The 25,383-nt window shown below is 43.5% G+C and overlaps 1 protein-coding gene across 3 annotated transcripts in view; it reads left to right on the forward strand.

The window, feature by feature from the left end:
- The window catches only part of WDPCP (WD repeat containing planar cell polarity effector), a 315,876-nt gene that overhangs the window by 38,748 nt on the left and 251,745 nt on the right, over window positions 1-25,383 (forward strand). For all 3 annotated transcript variants that reach the window (XM_083175790.1, XM_083175792.1, XM_083175791.1), the window contains exons 5-6: window positions 12,239-12,309; window positions 12,573-12,632. In XM_083175790.1, the coding sequence (XP_083031916.1) occupies window positions 12,239-12,309; window positions 12,573-12,632 (131 nt within the window). The remainder of the gene's footprint in view (window positions 1-12,238; window positions 12,310-12,572; window positions 12,633-25,383) is intronic.

Below are 25,383 nucleotides of genomic sequence, written 5' to 3' on the forward strand. Positions count from 1 at the left end.
GTTCCCAAACTGTGTGCTGTGGCATTCTGGTTGCCTTGGGGGGACTTGCAGGTATGGTGGCCAATCCCGGTATCAGGATCATCTGGATCCCTGGATTTTGGATCATCTGGATCCGGCAATAAAATTGTCGGGATTAGACTGCACATGCACAGATCAATTCCGGGTAACGTCTGAGCACCCATTCAGACGCTGCCTGGCTGTTTCTGATCCCGGTTTGTGGCTCTGCGCAGCGTGACTTGGTCAGAGTTCATACTGTGCAGCCTGCCCCCCCCCCCCCCACCTCTCCGCACCGCTGCCGTCCGCCTGCTCCTGGCAGCACCCCTGCACCTCTGCCACCTACCCGCCCTTGTAAGTAAATAAGTAAATGTGCATTCTGTCTGGTTTTTGGGGTGCAGGGTAGTTTTTTCAATCCCAAATCCCATGATTGAAAATATGCCCCGTGATTGGCATCCCTACTTGCATGACCAATTTAAATTATTTACGAACAAGTTAATAGGCAAATTGTGGACAAACAAATGAATTCACTGTTTGTTCACATAACTGACTAAGGAACAGATATAAATACAATTTACTTCATTTAATATTTTTTCTGATATTTTCAATTAGAAACTTTTGGGCTTGGGGTGCCGTAAAACAAATTCTAATACTCCGTGGTACCGTGATTGAAAAAACTTTGGGAACCACTGGTATAGTGTACGCCCAGCTGTACATGTATCTTCTTCTATTTAGGCCGCTGTAATCATTACTAAATCCACGGCCGATTAAATATTTGGAAATGCTTTAGCCATGCCCCCGAGTTAGTGCGCACTACAGCTGTGACCGAGCTATGGGCCTGATTCAGAAATGATCGCAAGAGCAAAATCTTTCTCAAATGGACAAAACCATGTGCACTGCAGGTGGGGCAGATGTAACATGTGCAGAGAGAGTTAGATTTGGGGGAGTTATTTTGTTTCTGTGCAGGTTAAATACTGGCTGCTTTATTTTTACACTGCAATTTAGATTTCACTTTGAACACACCCCACCCAAATCTAACTCTCTCTGCACATGTTACATCTGCCCCACCTGCATTGCGATTCTGGGATAATGGGTCAACAATGTTTAGGTCAACCACTATTGGTTTACAGTGACTAGGACAACACCTAAGAATAGTAGACATACACTAGGTTGACAGTGACAGAAAGTCTGTGTTGATATATGTTGACACGGACACCGTATAAGTGTACCGCGGCCCCTTGTACGGCTCGCCATACTTCGGGCACATTATTATAATCTAACTATGCCAACCAAGTCAGTATAAAAAAAAAAAAAACATGTGACAACCTTTTTGAGTGTCCACCATGTACATGACGTCCTTAAGCTTGTTTCGATCTTCTGTCAGTGTCAACTTAGGATATGTCGACCATTCTTTGGTGTTGACCTAGTCACTGTTGACCAATAATGATCTACCTAGTAACTGCCGATCCAGGGACCGGATACCCAGTGCATCATGCTTTTGCACATTTTTCAGAACAAATTTGCACAGCGATCATGTCTGAATTAGGCCCATAGTTTTGCCCCTCCACTCTCTTCCACTACTGTTTGTACCTTTTCTGTAGAGTTGACTCAATACAAAGAATGACAACTGAAACTATTAGATATTTACTTGTGTTCCCTTCTGGTAATTCACCAGACACATCATGTTGGCTGTATGGATTTAAAAAAGAACTAGTCAGATATGTGTAATGTGTATAGCATTACTAGATTACAATCGAAATGCTTCATTTTATAAATAATTAAACTCAACAGGACAGGAAAACAGTGACACAAACCAGAAGCACAACAAAGCCTACGGGCTTGACGGTGCAGCGCAGCCCCTAATAAGCTGTATCAGGTGACGCTTTGTGCTCTGTCATGCAGGTGAACTGCCTGCCCTGCCCCTTGTGATGCACAGTTCCCACCATACCGTGTTCTTCTCTCGCAGGAGATTTTCTCCTTTTTCTTCTCTTACAGCCGAGTTCTATACTCCTGCTTTAATCTTTCCTTTAATGGAGATTCCAAGCTCCTTAGGTTGACAATGACAGTTGAGCAATCTTGAGTAGGATATTTTTTCACACTGTTCTGCTTCAGTTCTATGTATCAAGGCAAGCGCGGAACTCAACTTTCTCCATTCACTGCCAAGAAAGAGCCTGTTCATTTGGTTGCACTGTTTCTGTGATGCAAGGAGCATATTTTCTTTACTTACTGAGAAAACCCCATGTAAGCTCTATATTCATTGTGTGTGTGTGTGTGTGTGTGTGTGTGTGTGTGTGTGTGTGGCAACATAAAATTTTGTTTTGTATAGTGTGTTTTATATAAACATACCTCCCAACTGTCCCAATTTTGGCGGGACAGTCACAGTTTGTTGTGACTGTCCCACTAGTGGAGGATCGAAAAGATCGGCATCCCTTATGGTATAGGCCAAAGGTTTCCTCGATCTATTACCTGGCGCTTGTTGTTGGTGGGGTAGAAATATAAATAGTTTTGTTATAAATATTGCTGCAGCAACGAAATTGTGAGCAGCCAATTACTCACACAAATGGAAAGAAACAATTAAAACAAATACGTTGCGCTGCAAATAATTTGGTAACAATTGCTGTGCACAAAGAAACCGGACTCACTGTTTAGATTTATTAGGCTGAAGGCCTAAATATCTGAAATGGGCCTTTTGGATGGAGCCCTCTCTTCTCTCCCACATCCACACCTCAGGACCCCTTATCTGTCTTACCAAAACACAAAAGCTCTCAGCAGAGCAACCACAAACATCTTACTGCAGAGTTGCCTCCCCTCCTGCATTCTGCAGGAGACTCCCTGAAATAACAGCAATCTCCCTCTCTCCCTCATTAGTCTAGCAATCTCCCTCATGTCACCTAGCCCACATTACATTGCTAAATTTTGGGGGAAAAAAGGAATAAGAGATAGATACATTTACATTGAATCATCAACACTATTTCCCAGCACTTTAGCAAGTATAGTAGCTCTTATTAACTGCATTGGGGCTCATCTACATTTGGCTACAAGTCATTTTAGAAGATTCCTCTCAGATGTAGCAGTACATACCCACGCTTCTTAATTTTACTGGTGATCAATATGTGTTAGCATAATAGACCAAAATGTAATTTAGGCATACTTGTCCTTTAAGATACTTAAGCTGGCCATACACTAGTCCGATTTGGCCACTTTTCACCCAATTCCGACGGATTGGCTGAGAAATCGTGTGAAAAATTACCAAATCTGATGCGGTTGACTCAGGGTTGCCTAACCTCCCTGAATGGCCGGGAGCGTCGCGAAAATTGGGTCACCCTCCCGGCCCCCCAGAATGTTGGGCAACCCTCACGGTTTCTGGGGGACCCCCGCCCCCCCCTGATCGCGGCTTCCTCCCCTCACCTCGCCGTTTAAATATCCAGATCTGCCGATCTCCGTAGAGGGGGTGGGGCTAAAGTGTCATTTTAGCCCCGCCCCCTCTGAGGAAATTGGCAAACTGGGTCAGTTTCCATCATGGGGGTGGGGCTTAATGACAGCACGCTTAAGCCCCGCCCCCGAACTCCTGCTGAGAGTGAGATTACAAAAGTTGGCAACCCTGCGCATAGTATTGGAGTCGGAGGTCGGACCTGCTGCACGCCTGACCTCTGACCCGGCCAGTCTCCTGACAGCTGGGGAATTTGGTTGCATGCGTTATATCACATGCAAAAGGACTGCATGTGATACATTGCATGCGATCCTGCCTCCTGGGAGGTTCCTGGGCTGCTCAACGGCTATCTGCTGCGACTTCTCCGAGGATAGAAGTTGCAGTAATGTATGGGGGCTTTAGAATCCATTAATTGAAGCCTTCTGTCTACAGGTGTGGATAATCCCCTGGCTGATTTATCACCATAGATATGTTTTCTTATTACCACATATCTCACACAATGACCCTTTATTAAATATTCACCCCTACCCAGGACAGCAGCACCTAGAGTCCATCCCAAGGAAGAGGAAATAGTAACGTAACAACTAACCATGTTAATTTACTGCCCGGTTTAGATAATTTTTGGGGGGCATTTCCCTAACGAACTCTAATGCCATCTAGATGATAGATTGACAATGTATTGGCCAACAGTCAATAGGTGCACACCATAGGGTCGACTTGCTTTAGCTTGACAGGTTCAAAATGTTGACAGAGAAAACAAAAGAGAAAAGAAACTCGGGTGGGGTGCACTCTAAATACCCCAATCACAAAGTTGTTCAAAAAATACTATATAATTAAAGAATTTTTATTGTGTGTTTTTTTTAAATATTGCTGAGTGTTTGTATAACCAAAACTTATAAGCTGATATTGGCCTAAAAATATAGGTCAATAATTGTTGATTAATAATCAATACATTTAATTTGGCTGCCTGTGTGACCAAGCTCCGGCGAAACGCGCGTCATAGAAGCCGCCCACGTGTGCACACGTGACCGGCAGAGCGTTCTCCTGCCCGAAATCTAACTACCATCTGAATGCGGCTACAGGAGACCTCGCGACTTACTACAGGATCGGTAAAGAGGGTTCCCCTCCCTGTGGAGCTTCACTGACTTGGCCGTTTGGCCTGGCTCCATACAGGGCAGAGGTCCCTCTCTTTCTTTTCATTCATTTATTGTGCGATTAGCTTGTATCTCTTCCCTGCACGCTAAATTGGAGCATTTGCTCTGACTGGCATAGTGGCAACATGTATGTCTATATATCCTGCAAATGTTTGCTTAATTAATTACTTTCCCCCCCCATTTCATTTATCGACACAGTTGGTGTGTCGGTACATTCTGAACCTGCATTTGCTGTTGACTACATTGTACAGTGTGTCCCTGAATTAACTGGCGATACACTTAGCAGCGCTGATGTTGGTCAAAAGCGTATGTGCCTTTGCAATTAGAGCATAAGCGGATAATTGATATAACTTCACACACCCACAAATTGGCGCTGACTTGGTGTATGGTATGCCTTTGTGACATTTTCAACGCAATCAGGTGCAATAGTCATTCTTTGAATTTCACAGGTGCCTTGAACACTAATTAATGCGCAAAAATTTGGAATGGGGATGCAGTATTGTCAGCATCATGTTTATATTTTTTTGAGGGTAAATTCATTGGCACCATACTGAGCAGCCTGTGCTTTCACCTGCACCCAGGTGGGCACATTATTGTGAATTGTACCATCTCATGAATGCTGTGTATTTATGTATAGGTATGCTTGCGGTCGTGTGAATTGTACCACAGATAACTGCTATATATTTCATGATATACAATCCATATGCTTTTGATCTATTAGCATTGTGCGACAGGCAAAACTTGCATTGTGGATAGTGTTAATTAAATTGTGACCTGCTCCTTGTATTAAACAAGGCCTTTTGCTACAAAGTATATCAGTAGTTGTAATATGTGACAGTTTTGTTGCCAATTCTTACTACAGGACAAGTGTACCAGTAAATTGTACTAGGTATAGCAGCCAGGGGAGAGTCAAGCTTACAATCAAAAAATTAAAAATTAAAATTCATGTAATTAAAAAGTACTGCACACTAAGTTAATGATTTTTTATGCGTATTTAAAAGTTATTATTATGTTTTGCTTTTTTTCTGAAATTTTGAGTTATGCTGACCCATGATTATAATCCTTATCTCAATATTGATTGAGACTAAATTAAGACTGCCTTTTGGATAGAGGCAATAAGGATGTATGATGGTCAGCTTTTTCAGCACTTGTACGCATAATAAGATAAATCCTGAAAAAATTAAATAAATCGCCAGGACAGATTCAAATTAAATGTATTGATTATTAATCAACAATTATTGACCTATATTTTTTAGGCCAATATCAGCTTATAAGTTTTGGTTATACAAACACTCAGCAATATTTAAAAAAAACACACAATAAAAATTCTTTAATTATATAGTATTTGAACAACTTTGTGATTGGGGTATTTAGAGTGCACCCCACCCGAGTTTCTTTTCTCTTTTGTTTTCTCTGTCAAATTCACAATAAACTCGGGGGTGCACCACTGACCATTACATTCATCAGACCTCAGGCCACAGGCAGTAGTTTGTTTGTAATGCGAATACTGGAAGCTATTCCTTAATTATAGTCAGTTATATCCCCAATCCACTATCCGCGTCTTGAATATATTTGAAAACTAAAATAACCCCACTTAGTGCAGATTTCCCTCACAACCCCTTCTTTCTCAGGTTCAAAATGTTGACATGACCTAGTTCTGCATACAAATTTTGTTTTGGGGGAATTATTATATGTTTTCCCAACAGTTGTCTGATTTTGTTTTTAGCAATGTGGACACATATTGGGAATAGTAACCTTGTCCAGTGGCGGATTCAGGGGGGGGGGCACCCGGGCACGTGTCCCCCCTGTCATTTCATTTGGTAGCTGAGGACCAGGGCTTTCCAATGAGCCCAGCCCCGTGTATCTAGCCCCCCGGGAACCAGAGATATTGCCTGGCAAAGCTGTAACATTTTTTTTCCCCATAGGATAATATGGGACCCGTCAATTCCGACCCCCACCCGGTTCCGATGGCTGCCAGTTCCCCCCCTGGCATCACAGAAGCTTGTGGTTGATCCCATTCGCTGGGCCTTCAATATGATACCAGGCTGGTCCATATCGGTCAATCGGTTCCAGAGATATTACGTGTAAACTAATTTTTTTATTTTTGAAATGTAATTTCATGGCTGTTCATGTTCTTTGAGGGCAGATTACTCTGGAACCAAACGTTCCAGTTTCACTGGACCAAAACCATTCAAAGCCCACTCAAAAGTTCTTCAATATGATACTTGTCTCATGTAAATGGGTCAGTTGGTTCCGAAGATATAGCCGGTTAAATAAGATAACTGGTTAAAGGGGGGGAGGGGTGGTTTTCTCTTCCCCTCACATAAGAAAATGCAGGGACTAGGCTGGTGTAAAAGGGGCCAACCTGGGAATGCATTTTCTGGTGTGAAAGGGGTATTATTTCAAATAGCCTGGACCTGCAGTGCTCTGATTACAGCCAGGCTCTGCCACTGTCAGTGGCTATCACTTCTGCCTGACGGCTGTCCCCCATTTACCGCGAGCATGTATTCCCCTTGGCAATGAGCATGTAATCCCACATGGCAATGAGCATGGAACCTCTAGCAATGAGCATGGAACCCTTGGCAATGAGCATGTAGATAAGCAGCACTTATGTAGCATAATTTTTAATAGGCATTATGGTGTTTGACATAATACATAACGGATATAATGGCGTGTAACTTAACGTGTAATGGACATTATGGTGTAAATGTTTAATGCGCGCCTTTGGTGGACAATGTTCCTGTTTATGAAACGTATTGTGAATTTTGGCTTAATCCAGGGCTCGACAAATTTCTGTAAAATCTAGGAGCCAGGATGAAAATGTAAGAGCCAGATAAACTAATAATAGGGAAAGTGTTTTGGGGCGGCCCTTCAAAGTGTTTTGCCTATGGACTTAGTAAATGGCTACTGATACTTTACTATATGATATAAGCTAAACAACCAAACAGAAAAATGCAAATGATCCTGTGCATCAGGCAGCTGCAGTTAGTAGAACACATTACTGTCTAGGATGTGGGGTGAATGATTATTTATTAACTTAAAATTACAACTGGGACCAAACCAGTCAAACAAGAATGGGTTCTAGAAAAGAAGTAAAAAGGCCCTGTTGGCTAGCTCACAATCTATGACATAGCCCTGCTGGAGCAAAAACAAAAACCAAAAGACTCAATATACACAGTAGTACAAAAAAAAAGTAACTAGATAGGATTCTTCACAGACTGCACAAAACAAATATACAAATGACTGAGAAGAAAACAAGCTCACCTGTCAGTGGCACAGGAGCATCACCAGTGCTGCCATCACATGCCTTACATACCGTAGCTGCATGTATTTGTCAGTGCCAGAGGGGAAAGGGGAATCTATTACTTTGAGATGCTACACTTATTTCTACAGCCACATCAATGCTCACAATATATCCCCCGAACATCCTCTGTCCTGTCTGCAGCAGGGCATGTAACTAGCTCAGCCCGCCCTGTCACCCACCTCTTCCCAGCATCAGAGCCGCTGCAGCCAGTGACCCGATCACTGCCCTCTGCCCCGATCCCGGCCCTCTCACCGGCATGCGTGGCGTCACTGAAGTCTTGCTGCGTTCAGCGGAAACTCTGTTTCCTGCTGCTCAAACTCAGTGAACTGGGGACCGCAGCTTCCTTTCGGGCCCTCAGCCAACACCACAGCTGCAATCACACTGACCCCACACTGCGCCTACGCAACCAGCCTGCTGACGGGAAGCTGAGCCATGAGCTAAAGCTAACTTGCTGCTCCTTGGTCCACCGCGGCTATTTCAAAACTCGCGCAAGATCCCAAGTCCTCCAGAGCCTGGTCCGAGAGCCAATTAGGAGCCGAGCTACCACTGCCGCTCCTGACTGGCTCCCAAACCGCAAACTCATTAGCTTGAGATGACAGCTGGAGTTTTGTTATAGCAGCACCACGACGGACATTTATTTATTTAAGTTTGGAGGCTAGTGGACATACACTAAAGCCAGGGGGAGGGGTTGACGACCACAATGCAAGCCCACTCTGCCAGATTCTTCTTCCTTCCCCCAAAATCTAGTCGCCAGGAAGCAGAATCTGGTCGCCGTGGCGACCTGGCCCCCGGGGTTTGTCGAGCCCTGGCTTAATCTGTATGGCATTATGTGAATTCTGGCTCAATCCGTGTGGCATTATGTGAATTTTGGCTCAATCCGTGTGGTATTATGTGAATTTTGTCACAATCCGTGTGGCATTATGTGAATTTTGGCTCCATACTTGTGGCATTATGTGAATTTTGTCTCAATCCGTGTGGCATTATGTGAATTTTGGCTCAATCCGTGTGGCATTATGTGAATTTTGACACAATCCATGTGGCACTATTTGGATTTTGGCTCAATCCATGTGGCATTATTTGAATTTTGGCTCAATCCGTGTGGCATTATGTGAATTTTGGCTCATTCCATTTGGCATCATGTGTAAGGGACAAGTATAATGGGGTCTAGTATTTTGTTGCATAATGTGTAGAAGTTGTATATGGTGTTGTACACTACACTCAAGGACATGCCCCCTGTTGAGTGGCCACACCACATTTTCCGGAGCGCGCCTTCAGCGCGCGCAAAACTACATCCTTCACTTTTGTCACCATGGTGGGCCTGCGTACTTTAAATGCCAGGGCCTATTTTTAATCCCATTCCCACCCTCTCTCTGCCGCTCTCTTAGCATGTACACTGGCACCACTTACACCGCCCCCCCACCTAAACCCTCTTTTATCATGGTGCCCCCCCTGTCATTTTATCCTGGATCCGCCCCTGACCTTGTCAGAAGCATGGCAAGCCAAGGGAGCCGTCCAGGGTACACGTTTGTACTGATGGTGGTCACATAACATGACCTATACAAGATTTGACATAAAAAAAACAACCACCAAAAACATGTCGACCTTTATCATGTCAACTTTTTTTTACCATGTCAAACTATGTCACTATGTTACTATGTCAACCTTTTTGTACCTGACTACCTTAAGCACTGTCTACTTTTTGCACGTCGGCCAGTTGCACTGTCAATCCATTGATCCACACCCAACACTAATTACCTTACACAGCAGACAGAAGTGCTCGGTCAATATTTATTTTACGGTTTACCCAAATGATTACTTTTGAAAATACTACTCTTACCATGTTAATAAATTGAACAAAAAAACCTCATCTATCCCAAAGCCTTGGTCATTATTTTGCCACATTGACCGCAATCTATTATGTATTCCAGAAAATATGTGAGAAAGTTTGTTTGTGTGTTGCTTCATCCCATGTTTTCTGTTGCTTTCCATGTCTACAGCTGAAGTTGTACAGTATGGTAATTATGTTACTGTTTAACTCCTAGTTGCCTACCCTCCTGCATTCTGCAGGAGACTCCCTGAAATAGTAGCAATCTCCCTGACTCCCTGAAGAGCTTAGCTATCTCCCTCATTGCACCCCACCCACATTATGCAGCTGTTAGTTTTTTGGGGGGTAAAAAAATTAAAAAAACAACAACATATAAACCTTCAAATGAAGTTGTCTGTTTTATACACCTGGATACATTACATGAACAAGCCCTGAGATTTATTTCCTCTTTAAGTACAGTAGGTCTTACTCAAAAGTTGGCAAGTACGGTTTAACTTTATATTCCAAATTGGGACATGTTTGAAGTTCTCATTTGGATGAGGAAAAAAGAATGGAATATAGTTATTGAGAATGGCAGCAAAAGTTTTTATTATGATCTTCGTCATTCAAATGATTTATGTCGGCTGAGCTCTCCAATATGCACTATAGGGCAGACAGACCCATTTCCAGGAGGTAGTAGAAAAGGTCTTAACAATAATTATATACTAGCTGATGTACCCCCTATATATACTAGTTGGCCACCCCTTACATCAGGTGTGGCCAAAACATCCTCAAGTTCTACCAATAGTACATGTATATCAGGCAACCTTTGGATCTATAGTAGGAATGAATGCAGCAGGGTTGATAATGTGACAGTAATGACTACAGCTGTGCGATTTGGAAAATTTGGACCGTTTGTAGATCCCGAGGACCAGTTTGGCCGCCCCTGCCTTACATATACTATTTAATACTAGCTGATGTACCCCTTTTCACTTCCCTTAAGAGTTAAATATCCCTGCTTAGTGGGTGGATGCAAATAACTGTCACAGTTCCCAGACCACCCAAAAGGTTACAATTTCCAGGTTACCTAGCAGGTACACACGGAGAGTTTACCAACTGTTACATTTTGGCTAGATGCAAGAGATTTTGGCTAGATGCACTGGAAATTTTGACCAAAGGCCTATACACACTGGGAGACTTTGAGCTGAAAGTCACTCAAAACAGCAGGTTTGAGCGGCCTTTAGCTCAAAGCCGCCCAGTGTGTATGGCCCGGCGATGAGCAGTGAGCACTGCTGCGCTCTCTCGCAACATCGCCAGGAAAGCTATTCATCTGCTGGTTATACCAGCAGATGAGCAACTTTGAGGACGACTTTGCATAGCACTGTGCTATGCAACGCCGTCATCCCCCCTCCGTCAGCGCCGGGCAGGGGGAAACCGCTCAGTGTGTATGCACTGAGCGGCTTTCCCCCCAGCGATGTGATCATCGTTGTCCATACAAGCTGGGCATAGTCGCCCAGTGTGTATGGACCTTAAGCGATTTTGTCTAAGTGATGATAGTCTATGATCTAGTCAAAATTGCCTTGCCTGCACAGTCAATCTAATTTTAGCAATCTCTGCTAGACAATATTGATTAAGCAGGAGAAAATAAGGAGGATTTTGGCTAACCTTCTATCAGATTTTGACTATCTAGTCAAAATCTCCTGTTAAAATTTGTACACCCCTTAAGAAACAGATGAATATGGAGGCCAAGGTGACAAAAAGAGGATCAAAATTTAGTAAGAGGCGCCGGTTAGAAGCAGGGGTCTTTCCTTTTTGATTGCAGTCCAGTGTCCAAAATGAGTAATATGTCAGAATAAGATTAGACCTTGTAGGATGAGACTGTAGCAGCTAATAAGGCGCATTTATAAATAGTGGAGGTTACAGAGCAGTTTGGTCCCTTACTTCTGGCTTTCAAACACCCAAAAGTGACATATGTACTAGAGAAAACCTAGGTGTTGCTAAAGCAGTAGCAGGATATACTTTTAAGTATAAAGCACTCTTTATACCATTGCAGCGCAGTTATGTGTTGGTGGAAGCTGCCATAACTTACTAGTATGTGAATGTATTAAGCCAGGGCTGGCCAAACCGGTCCTCGGGATCTACCAACTGTCCACGTTTTCCAAATCACCTAGCTGGTGCACAACTGTAGTCAATACTAACTGTCACATTTTCAAACCTGCTGCATTCATTCCTACTATAGATCCACAGGTTGCCTGATATACATGAACTGTTATTAGATCTTGAGGACAGGTATGGCCACCCCTGTGTTAAGCAGTGCATTAGATGCATTGGTGCAGGCTTAGTATGTGTTTAACACTTTTGTATTTGATTTTTATCATCCTCGTCTGTTTTTAAAAGCCAACAGACTTAATAAACTGGTTAAGTTAAAAATAAGTAAATGGCGGAATGAAATCAGGGTTCTCCCAAGCGTGACTTCCAGCCTTTTACCAAACAAGGCCATGCATTTCATCAGCACTTGTTCATTCCTCTCTTTTTTCTTCCTATTTTTAAAGCGCGAGGCTTCCCTTGGGTTCTGCGGAACAAGCGCCCAGAAAGGCTGCGAGACAATCTCACGGAGCTTGAGGTATGTTTTTTGAGAAAGTTACAAGAATGGCAACAAACAATTCTCCTTTCAATCACCTTTCAGCAGCTTTAATTTTCATAAAGGATCAGGCATCGGAGTGATGATAACAGCGCTTTTGTCTAGAGAACTGTTCTACAACAGTTGCATCTTTGTTTATGCGGCATGCTAATCTCTCCCTGTTTGGAAAGCTGAAGCACTTTAACCGATGGTAACAATGTATACAGCCGACTCTCACTAACGGACTGTTTTCTCTTGTCCACCAGGAGCTGATGCAGAGCACTGACTGTGTGCTCAGCAAATGGAAGAACAAATATGTCTGTCAGGTAAAATGTTTTGACATGCCCTTCCTCTAAGTCAATGGAGCTGAACACTTATTCGCTGATTGAAGACACTGTGTTATAATGTAAACCAGCGTATAATGTAAACTAGCGTGGAAAAAAATATTTGTTGCAATTTTTGCTTCCCTGCTAATGACAAGTGCCTGCATATTGCCAGCATTTTGCTAGTGCAGGTTTAGGCAACAAGTCCCAGCATGCTCTGCCAGCCTGTGGGCTGGTAGTAGGAACCAGTGACTGAGGAGGCACTTCCTGATAGAGATACACAACTAATAATCTCCAGGCACTCATTCGTCAGTATGCGCAATGTCTGCCTCCATGTTCTGTAGGTATTCACTGCCCTTTATAGGCTGCGTATTACTACATATAGACTACAAGTAATACCCCTTTCAGACTGCACTCTGGACCCGGGTTACTGCTGTGTCCTTGCGTCTCCGACCCGGGTTGAGGTGCGTTTTTGAAAGCGCCACTGTGAAGATTCCTGGGTCGAGCAACCCTGCACGTCAACCCTGGTCTTGACCAGTGTTGAACACAGCTCTAACCCGGTTGGCATGCAGTCTGAAAGCTTTCTACCCAGGTTATTCAACACTGCAGCTATTGGATGATTCCTCTGTCTACTTTGATGAGGCAAGCAGCACACTGCAGAGCACACGTCTGAGGCAGCATTCTGGAAGTAGCACAGCTATGTCCTCAATTTGGTCAGACGAGGAGGTGAGGGAATTGCTGAATATAAGGGGAGAGGATGAAATCTGTAGACAAATGATAGGAACAGAAAAAGACACTGTGCTTTACAAAAGGGGAGGGAAAATAGTTTTCCTGCATAATTCACATTAATTGATGTTACCACAAAGTGTTTGCAGTACTTTAATGCTTGTAAAAGATACTCTGCAGAAAGAGGTGGCCACACCACCATGATTTATCCACATACTGCCCAATTCTCAAGACAGGTTGTACTTATTCTACCCTACAGTAGCATGGCCTTTTTCATGGTACCAAAGCAAAATAAAGACATGGTACCAACCCCCCCACCCCAAAAAGGAAAAATAAATGAATAGTAATATAAAAGTTGTTGTTTCAGGTACAGTGCAAAATTTGGTATCGTCTGTGCCACAAATTTGGCACGCACCTCTGCAATTCCCAAAAATCATAGAATTGTGCAAATATTGAATTCATTTTCCAGAGATGTTAGACAGTTTCTGGTCCACATTGATTTGCCAGGTCTCCCTTATGTATTAGGCCTTAAAAAGAGATAAACGCGAGGGTTAAACGTCCAGCCAATCGGCTCCTGTCTCGTTAAAGGCTGTGTTTGAAAAATAGTCATTGGGAGCTGATTGGCTGGACGTTCATCTCTCTCTTTTTATCACCCTCATGTTTATCTCTCTTTAAGGCTTAATACATCTTCCCCCTAGACAGTAATAATCTGTCTGTGGAAGCAGTGTGCGTTCAGGCCTCTAGCATGACTTGCTGGAGAAAGTGACTGGCCTGTCAGACATATCTCAGTGCTTGTTGGGAAGTGCTCGCTCAGTAGGCTGGTGAAAGAGGTTAGCCTTGTACATTCCAGTGCAGCCAGAAACTGCTCAACCAGTCTATTTTTTTTTTTTTTTGTTTCGTTGTACCTCTGTCCGGCAAAAGTCACCCAATTTGCAGGGAGCCCAGAGAAAGATAAAAGCTGCAGACCCCTTATGTTATGTGCTTGACTAGATCCTCATTAGAGAAATGATCTTGACTGCGCATGAAGTGAACCGGACTGAGCAGCAGTATGGCCCTCGCCCTGCTAATGAAGCCGTGCTAACACAAGAGTTAATTTAAGGGATACTATAGATTAGGCAATTATACCAGTGTGTTGCTCCACTGTAGTCACTTAGCACACTATGTCTACTCATGTTTGATTTTTCTTAATATTAAAAAATACCGTATGCACTAGTGAAATAGGCAGCGTGTTTACATAGGGATTGTGTCAATGTTTGCGTGTTTGGGCACACTCTTTGTCTAAGCCAGTGGGAAGCAGACTGGAATTCTGCTGCTCCTGTAATTGGCTTCTCACTGAATGTCATCTATTGTATTAATATTGTTAATTGGAGCACATTGCAGCCGACCATTGACATACTGTGCAAGCTCCAATGCTTATGTTTGGTTTTACTCCGTCACTGTATTGCAGCTATATCACCTTACCACAATATATTTACTTCTCGTCTACGGACTTCAGCCTGTGCAACCGTAATGGGTGCAACCTGGTGCAGTTTATACTATGTAATCTGACTGTGTCTTTTCTTCTCAAGTTTCAGAAATGACTTTACCTATAGCGTAGCTCAAGTCTGAGGTTGTGTTAGTGCATTAGCCAGAGGTTCCCAAACGCGGTCCTCAAGGCACCCCAACGGTCCAGGTTTTAGGTATATCCATGGCTCAGCACAGATGGTTAAATCAGATTGATTGAGTTAATTAAGTCACCTGTGGCCAAGCATGGATATACTTCATACCTGGACCGTTGGGGTGCCTTGAGGACCGTGTTTGGGAACCTATGGCATAAGCAGTACCTGAGGCCATGTCAGTGCCTTGGCAGTATATGAGGCCATGTCGGTGCCTTGGCAGTATATGAGGCCATGTCGGTGCCTTGCAGTATATGAGGCCATGTCAGTGCCTTGGCAGTATATGAGGCCATGTCGGTGCCTTGGCAGTATATTGGGCCATGTCGGTGTCTTGGCAGTATATTGGGCCATGTAGGTGCCTTGGCAGTATATGAGGCCATGTTGGTGCCTTGGCAGTATATGAGGCCATGTCGGTGTCTTGGCAGTATATGAGGCCATGTCGGTGCCTTGGCAGTATATGAGGCCATGTCGGTGCCTTGGCAGTATATGAGGCCATGTTGGTGCCTTGGCAGTATATGAGGCCATGTCGGTGCCTTGGCAGTATATGAGGCCATGTCGGTGCCTTGCAGTATATGAGGCCATGTCAGTGCCTTGGCAGTATATGAGGCCATGTCGGTGCCTTGGCAGTATATTGGGCCATGTCGGTGTCTTGGCAGTATATTGGGCCATGTAGGTGCCTTGGCAGTATATGAGGCCATGTTGGTGCCTTGGCAGTATATGAGGCCATGTCGGTGTCTTGGCAGTATATGAGGCCATGTCGGTGCCTTGGCAGTATATGAGGCCATGTCGGTGCCTTGGCAGTATATGAGGCCATGTCGGTGCCTTGGCAGTATATGAGGCCATGTCGGTGCCTTGGCAGTATATGAGGCCATGTCGGTGCCTTGGCAGTATATGAGGCCATGTCGGTGCCTTGGCAGTATATGAGGCCATGTCGGTGCCTTGGCAGTATATGAGGCCATGTCGGTGCCTTGGCAGTATATGAGGCCATGTCGGTGCCTAGGCAGTATATGAGGCCATGTCGGTGCCTCGGCAGTATATGAGGTCATGTCGGTGCCTTGGCAGTATATGAGGCCATGTCGGTGCCTTGGCAGTATATGAGGCCATGTCGGTGCCTTGGCAGTATATGAGGCCATGTCGGTGCCTTAGCAGTATATGAGGCCATGTCGGTGCCTTGGCAGTATATGAGGCCATGTCGGTGCCTTAGCAGTATATGAGGCCATGTCGGTGCCTTGGCAGTATATGAGGCCATGTCGGTGCCTTGGCAGTATATGAGGCCATGTCGGTGCCTTGGCAGTATATGAGGCCATGTCGGTGCCTTGGCAGTATATGAGGCCATGTTGGTGCCTAGGCAGTATATGAGGCCATGTCGGTGCCTCGGCAGTATATAAGGTCATGTCGGTGCCTTGGCAGTATATGAGGCCATGTCGGTGCCTTGGCAGTATATGAGGCCATGTCGGTGCCTTGGCAGTATATGAGGTCATGTCGGTGCCTTGGCAGTATATTGGGCCATGTCAGTGCCTTGGCAGTATATTGGGCCATGTCGGTGCCTTGGCAGTATATTAGGCCATGTCGGTGCCTTGGCAGTATATGAGGCCACATTGGTGCATTGGCAGAATCTGAGGTCAGTGCTTCGGACATCTGGCACCAACATGGCTGTGTGGGATATAGTCATTTGGTCGAGTTAATGATGGTCGACAGTCATTAGGTCAACACAACTAGGTCGACATGCTGCAAGGTTGACAGGGGTCTAGGTCAACATGGGACAAGGTCGACAGGTCATTAGGTCGACACAAGCATTAGGTCTACATGGTCTAGGTCGACTGTCAAAAGGTCGCATTGGGCTTTTTTACTGTTTTTTGAGCGGACATGTGTGACAGGCGGTATTTCATGCCCTACCATCCACGAGGGCACTGGTTGTCAATCTTGGTCTTCAAGTACCCCCAACAGTGCATGGTTTCCAGGACACCTGCCAGGTGCACAGCTGCACTCATTATTCACTGACACATTTTAAAAGATCCACATGTGGAGCTATTTATTTCAGATGTGGTTCTGTGTGGAGACCTGGAAAATGTGCACTGTTGGGGGTACTTGAGGACCGAGGTTGAGAACCACTGCACTAGGGTGAGGTGGGAGAATAAAATAGTGTGCTGAGAGATGCGAGGGGACGTGATGCACTTAAAACTGTGTCCATCTCGACTGTGTCGACATTCAGGTAAAAAAAACAGTGAAAAACCCCATGTCTACCTTTTGACTGTCGACCAAAACATGTCAACCTAATGCTTGTGTCGACCTTATGACCTGTGGACCTTGTCCCATGTCAACCTATACCCCTGTCGACTTTGCAGTATGTCGACCTAGTGGTGTCGACCTAATGACTGTCGACCATCTTTAGGTTAACCATACAATCCATACCCGGCTGTGCAATATCTGAGGCCATGTCTGTGCATGGGCCGCGTCTGAGGCCATGCCTGTGCATGGGCAGCGTCTGAGGCCATACCTGTGCATGGGCCTCGTCTGAGGCCATACCTGTGAATGGGCCGCGTCTGAGGCCATGCCTGTGCAGTGTGCATGGGTAGCGTCTGGGGCAATGCCTGTGCATCGGCAGCATTCCTAAGCATACAGAATCATTGCATGCACAAGGGATTCATTCCAGTTTTCTAATATGTGTATAGTAAATTAAATTTATGCTATATTAAAAAATACTCTTTCCCATGAGCAACACAATACTCATTTATTGTCTGTTTTTGGGTAAGGTGCAGTTCTGCAAAAACATTTTGTTAAATATCAGTAGGGCTAATTTGTTTGTAAGAACAAGTGACATGATAATCCTCTTAAAGCCAAAAACAAACAGTTGGTTTAAACCTTGGTCTAATGCGTCTCATGTCGCTAAAAAAAACATTAATGTACTTCTGTATATTGCTGTTACAGAGATTGTGAGCAAGTTGCTTCTCCTGAGTGTAATATACAGTGATGCTAGAAAGTTTGGGAACCCTTTATAATTCTCAGAATGACATTGGAATAAACATGACCAATGTGTTCACTTCACCTACATCATAACAGCTAAATTGAGCCCAATAAAACAAACGGCATACAAGGGGATATACTTTTTTCATTTATGTATTGACCAAAATGATCCAAAATTAGATTTCTTTGACTGAAACTGATGTGATCCTACCCGATTCAGTAACTTGTGATCACGTTCTTGAAGCATAATGACTTTAAATGTATGGTAGGTATTGCACATCTGTGTTTTGACTGATGGATGGTAGCAGGCTTTATTACGTGAATACTCCTCTTTAGGCCCTGCTGTTGGTTTAAGGTCTGGACTTTGGCTTAAGCTGGGTACACATCTATACAATCCCTGTTTTCTTGCGACAGTTCGACCGACCATAGACGCGTCGGACCGTCCACAAACAACAGCCGATACGCGTGTACACACCTGTACAATTTTACTTTACTCGTTCAAACAGTCGCAAGAAAAAGGTTATAAATTATCATAATGGGCTGGGTTAAGGGCATACCAAAACAAAGAGGTATGAGTACAGAACCTAAACAAAAGTGATTCATTTTTTACATCAGTACTGGCTGTGCAGAGCACAGCAGTCTATAAAGACAGGGTACGTGTCTACAGTCAGCCGGCAGGGTGACTATGGACAGATATGGCAAACTGCTATAAAGAAGGGGGAAAGCGTCTACAGTCAGCCTGCAGGGAGACTATGGACAGATACGGCAAACTGACTGTAGTCGCGTACCCCGTCTTTATAGCAGTTTGCCGTATCTGTCCATAGTCACCCTGCTGGCTGACTGTAGACGCTTTCCCCCATCTTTATAGCAGCCGGCAGGGTGACTATGGACAGATACGGCAAACTGACTGTAGTCGCGTACCCCGTCTTTATAGCAGTTTGCCGTATCTGTCCATAGTAACCCTGCCGGCTGACTGTAGATGCTTTCCCCCGTTTTTATAGCAGCCGGCAGGGTGACTAGGGACAGATACGGCGACTTGCTATAAAGATGGGGTGCATGTATATTATGATTATTTATTTAAATATACATGGTGAGAGGTGAACGCTTCTTGTGCTGTAGGAGAGATCATGCAGCTACGGAACGCCCACATGGGCGTTCCGGCTTTGGCATTATAATCGCAAGAACGGCCAGCATATTGATCGAACGTGCGTACACACTGCATTTTGTTCCGATATGGGCCCGTCCTGTCGGATGAATATTAAACAGCACTGAACCTTCGACTGACCGAGTATGGATGGACAAGACCGTTTTTGGCCGTTTATCGATCGTACAGAGGGAGTCGGGACAGCGTACACACCTATGCAATTGAACAGTCGTTCCTCTCAGAACGGAAGAACGGCCCGACGATTGTATATATGTGTACCCAGCTTCACAGGACCAGGACCATTTTTTTGCAGATTGACTAGTGTGTTTAGGGTTAATCTCCTGTTGAGCCCCAGTTCTTGGATGGATACCCTGACATTCCCCTGTAGATTTTTCAGCTACATTCCATAATTCATGGTTCCATGATGGAAAGCCTCTTTGGTTCAATGACAGCAAAGCAGCCAAACAGTAATTCTGTTGCAAATATAAGTTTCTATGTTGAAATGCAGCGCTCTGTTTTATCCAGTGGAGCATTTAATATAAGCCAGAAATACTATTGGGGATGCAGTCAAAAGGTCGATAGTAACAATGTCAACATTCATAATGTTGACACCACAGTGTCGACCCTTAGGTAATGTTATGTCCATCAGAATGTCAACATTAGAGTTAGAGTGTGTATGGGAGGTTAAAGTTAGGCCTTCAGGAGAAGGGTAGAATTATGGGTAGGGGGAAGAAATACCACACCACTGCAGTATTGGAGATCTGACATAAAATTGACGGTCACATGACCACCAGGACCTGGAACATGCCACTGCAGCTGGACCACCATGTTGAAATCTCAACATTCTAACATGTTGACGCTTCACCCTGTCTTTATTCGAATGTCTACATGTCAGGTCGACATAATAAATGTAGATATTATGACTTGACATTTTGTACCCAACCACTCGAGTGTAGCCTCAAGTATATCACTACACTGGAGTAGTAGTGATTTACTTGAACTCGATGGACTAATGCCTTTTTTTCCACCTTAATTACTATGTTACTTGTTGAGCCAAAGGTAGTCTACTGTCATAAATATTGAGACAGGCGCTGATGTATGTGGGGTATCAAGCAGTGAAACGAGTGGAAAAGTGGTCTTGTAGAGAAGTTATCAATAGCAACCAATCAGCTTTGAGGAAGCATTTTTTTAAACACATTCTGCAAAATGCTAGGTAGATGCTGATTGGTTGCTATGGGCAATGCCTTCACTGCTTGATACATCAATCCCACAGTTTTCTATATAATCCAAGGGGATTATAAATCGCATGCCCCTTGCAACCTGAAATCTGGTGATGGAATGATGGCCGGGCTATCAAAGGGTATATAAACTGTGCCGTAATAAGGCATTTATATATCGTATTTATATAACATATGTTATGGGGGGGGGGGCACGTTGCGTGTTGTGCTGCTTATTGTCTCCTGTGATGGGGCTAGGTCTGTCCATCCTGCTACCCACCTTCCTCATGGCTGGTGCCTCCTGGTGTTGGGGGATTTCTTTTGAGAATACTGTACATGCAGCAGTTCCCTTCTTTGGCCAGTATTCAATATAAAATATCGCCGTGTGCCCCAGAACTTTTGTGGAGGGGAGGAGGGCTCCCCGGGACCCAGGCAGCGCAAGCTGCCCCCCCCCCCCCGAGCCAGCAGGGGACCGGGTATAGTCACTGCTCCCGATCATGCATATGTAATGATCGGGTGCAGTGAATATATGAATATCTAATGAACGGCTCGGCTGGCTGCTCTGTGTAAAAAAAAATATATATATATATATATATATATATATATATATATATATATATATATATATATATATATATATATATTGGCTGCTCTGTGTAAAAAAAAATATATATATATATATATATATATATATATATATATATATTTTAAAAAAAATTAAAATATATATTCATGTGCTATAAACACATGAATAAAAATAGCATGCCCTTTCACAGAATAAATTTCCTGATTTTTTGACACCAAAATTAAAACAAAAAACTTTTATTTAAAAAGTTCACATTCCACTTCTCCATGAAAAGATGGAGAATTGCTACACGGAGAGACACGGTGAAAATCACTTAGAAAGACGTCGAGAAGTGCACATTGAATAGGGTTGCTCGCTTTTTGAGAGCAAAAGTCCCCGTCCAACACGAGAAAAGCACAAACTCGCCATAAAACACGGTTCGGGTTGACGTTGATCGTGGGGTGGCGTTAACAATTGTGGGGGCCATTTCACACTCCAGGGTGCCTATTTGGCCTCTGTGGGCCATTTAACATTGTTTCCTATGGAAAATCGGGTCAATTGAGACATTCAACAGGAAAATCGGGTCAATTGGAACATTTAACATTGTTCCCTATGGGAAATCGCGGGCATCGCGTTGGTCGCATCGCATTCGATTTTTTAGTGCATGCGATGAGTAAAGAGTACCAAAGTTTGTGTAAAAAAAATCAGGAATTTTATTCTGAGAAGGGGCATGCTATTTTTATTCATGTGCTTATAGCACATGAATATATATTTAATTTAAAAAAAAAAATATTATTTTTATTTTTTACACAGAACAGCCAGCAGGGGGCCGGGAGCCGTGCCGCTCATTAGATATACATCTATTCACTGCACCCGATCATTACATATGCATGATCGGGAGAAGTGAATATACCCGGTCCCCTGCTGGCTCTGGGGGGGTGGCAGCTTGTGCTGCCTGGGTCCCGGGGAGCCCTCCTCCCCTCCACAAAACTTCTGGGGCAGGCAGGGAGACTTCAATTTCCCTGCCTGCCACTGTCCCACGGCTCCCTGCAGCGGACGAGCGTCCGCTGCAGGGGTTAAGATTTGCCGCAAGGGGCAACTCGCCCCTGCGACGTTGAATACTGGGAGAGCGAGTGGCAGCCAGCCCTCCAGAACACAGCGAGTAAGCAGCGAATCCTAAACAGGATTCGCTGCACGCGGCAATATTTTACATTGAATACTGCCCCTAGTGTTTGTATGTATGTATAATCATTACAGAATGATTAAACTGAACTGATGCATTGACAGAATGCTTGATTTTCTTTTGTACATAATTTGAAATGTTTGGTGGTATGGGATTTACTTGGAACTGTTGTGTGTTAGTCAAGACATTGTTTTGCGCTGCAGATAATCACAAGAGAAAGCAATTGAGAGAAAACCGTGGCAAACAATTGCTAGGCTGTTAGGTGGGGCCCTAGGTGAGCAACTTGGAATGCTTGATGCCTAATTCCTTTATTGTTCCTATTTATAACTGAAATTCACTTACTAGACACCTAAATATAGTTAATGGTTACAGATTACTTTTTTAATTCACCCACTTAATTTGCAACCCATGCTGTAATTTTTACTTTCATTGGGACTTTTTACATATATTTATTATGAATAGCTAGAAATTTGCACATGTACTTGTTACAGCCAATCAGACTTTTACTTCCTCATTGACTTCAGCCAGTGAGTGTGAAGGGTGTCCAATGGGCGGAGCTGTCCAAGTTTACCCCACATCAGTAAATAGTCACCCTAGAATTGTTCTTGTTTCCATATAGATTTTATTTGGTGTTCAACTATGTTCTAGACAAAGATATTATTTTAGAAGACACCGATTTGTTTATAAGATCTATTATCATACTAAACATATTTTGCATTGAAATGCATAGTTCATCCAATGATGAACTATTCGTGTTTGTAAGTAAAGCAAAAAAACTGTGCCAAATCATGCTGCATTGCAGAAGGGGCAGACGTTACGTGTAGAGAGAGTTAGATTTGGTGGATTGTGTCCAGACTGAAAATCTAAATTGCAGTGTAGAAATGAAGCTAACATTTGTGGGCTCTATGCAAAAAACAGCCAGTAGTTAACCTGCACAGAAAATATACAACCTCCCTATCTAAATCTCACATGTTGCATCGTGGCCTAACAAAGCAACACTTGAATTGCTCCATTGGCCACCATCTAGTCGACACCAGTTCCCAAAACACTTGAACTCTAGCCATGGAAGTGAAGAGCAATGTTAACCTTTTATTATATCTATTGTTTGTGTTTATTACTCTGTTGATATGAAAAAGAAACAGTCTCCCCATCCTATCTAAATGTGTTAAATAGTCTCCCTAATGTCTGATACATACAAGTAAATATTAACTCAGCATGTCCCTGTAGGAGTAATAGTCCACTGCAAATCAGAAAGTATACCTTCCAACAGGATCAGGGTGAAATAATCCATTCAACTAATTGATGAATGTTAGGTATTCCTCAAAAGAAAATTAAATACAGATGTGTAATATGTAAAATATACCATCAATACCACCACAATACTACTTACAAGTTATATTCTTGTCAAATTGTATGTAAAAGAAACCTATGCTCCTGCTAGTTCATTTCTTAAAGTGCCCACAGTGTGGTGGTAACGGTGGAAGGTTGTTGCCTCCATACGCTGTTGGTTATGTTTAGCAGGCAGTAAGTGAGAGCTGGTAGTTGAGGGGGTAGGCCTTTGCACAGCTCTCAGTGAGCCAGATACACCAAGCTTCAAAAGGTGATGTAGTGGAGAGTGATAATCAACCAGCCAATCAGCACCTAATTGCCATGTTCCAGAATCTGATTGGCTGGTTGTTTATCACTCAACGTTATCATTTTTTGAAGCTTAATTCATCTAGCCCAGCGCCTGCTGTAGATTGACAACAGCCGTGTTATTCATGGATGTTTACCATGCTGTTCCAACATCGCAGTTTATAAACTCCGATGTGTGTTGTGGTGATTTCATCTGCATTTCCATCCTATCTACCAAAACATTGGGTGGCATAGATTGCGTCTTATCACCTATATACAATTGTAGGCGCACGAAAAACCTGTTAACCCTCAATTTCCCTACACTTGTATTAGACAAAGATAGAAAAGCGCTCTGCAGCCTAACATTCCATAAGAAGGGAAATGTTTGACACAAACTTGAGCTGAGTTAATGGAGTACATGGTTGGCTGGTGCATAGAGAATAATCGAGATTACACTGTGTATTGGCATGAATTACTTTGGGCTATTGGACATAAATTGAGTTACATTTTTGGGTAGAGAGAAAGTGTTCGATTACGGTTCCGGCATCATTTTGTCCTACATGTGTGTAGCCTTCATGAAGATTGCTCCCTCCTGTATAGCTGCAGTCCTGCCTTCCTGATTTGTGTGATAGATGACTTTTTCTTTATTGCTTGAGTTGCAGAAAAAAATAAAGTAATTTCAGGTTCTGGAGTTTTTTTCAGGACATTTCATTTGCCACAACTTGAAAGCAAGGAATGTAAGTGTTTAGGGAAATGTTTTCTGGTTGCAGCAATTATTCATGTTTCCTGCATAGTAAAGATTGAACAAGAGAAGATACAAAGGAACAATTTGAATTCGGTAAAATATGACTTTAAATAAAATGACAAATTCATAATAAAGTGAATAAATTTCTGATGATACTGTACATGTCATTGGGCTTGGGGATAGGTTCATTAGGTTAACCCAATGAAGGTCGACAGGGCTTGTCGACACCTTAAATAGGTCAATATGGCTAAGGTCAACAGCCTCGAAATGTCGAGTTGAGTTTTTCACGTTTTTTTAGTTAAAATGTGACCACCGTCTGTATTTCATACCCTACCATTCACTACGGCATGGTGGGAGAATAGAATAGTGTGCCAAGTGCAGTGAGGCACCGTGCCCGAAGCATGGCGAGTGCAGCGGTACACTGATACGGTGTCCATGTTGACTGTGTTGACATTCGGGACAAAAAATGGGAAGAACTCATGTCAACACTTTCACTGTCAACAGTCCCATTGTCAACCTAATTCTTGTGTCAACCTTATTCAGGTGTTGACCTAAGCCATGTCGTCTTTCAGTGGTCGACCTAATGCATGAATGCATGTCGACCCTGGATCTGTTGGGGTTAAATTTACTTTTTACATGGTCAAAAGGTAGACATGAAAAAAAGGTCGACCTGACGTTTTAATGTGTTTTTTTTTAACGGACTTGTTAATACTTTACCATCCCAGTGGGCATAGCGGGAGAACATAATAGTGTGCCGAGTCCCCGAATCATGGCGAGCAAACGTGGTACTCATGTCGACCTTATCCTATGTCAACATTTTGCTTGTGTTGACCTTTTTGACCATGTCAACATATTGCTTGTCAACCTTTTGACTGTCGATAAACAGTGGTCGACCTTTTGATTGTTGACCTGGTCACTGTTGACCTAACAACCCATACCAG

Source organism: Crinia signifera, chromosome 3 (assembly GCF_055691185.1).
Source record: "Crinia signifera chromosome 3, ASM5569118v1, whole genome shotgun sequence".
Lineage (NCBI taxonomy): Eukaryota > Metazoa > Chordata > Amphibia > Anura > Myobatrachidae > Crinia > Crinia signifera.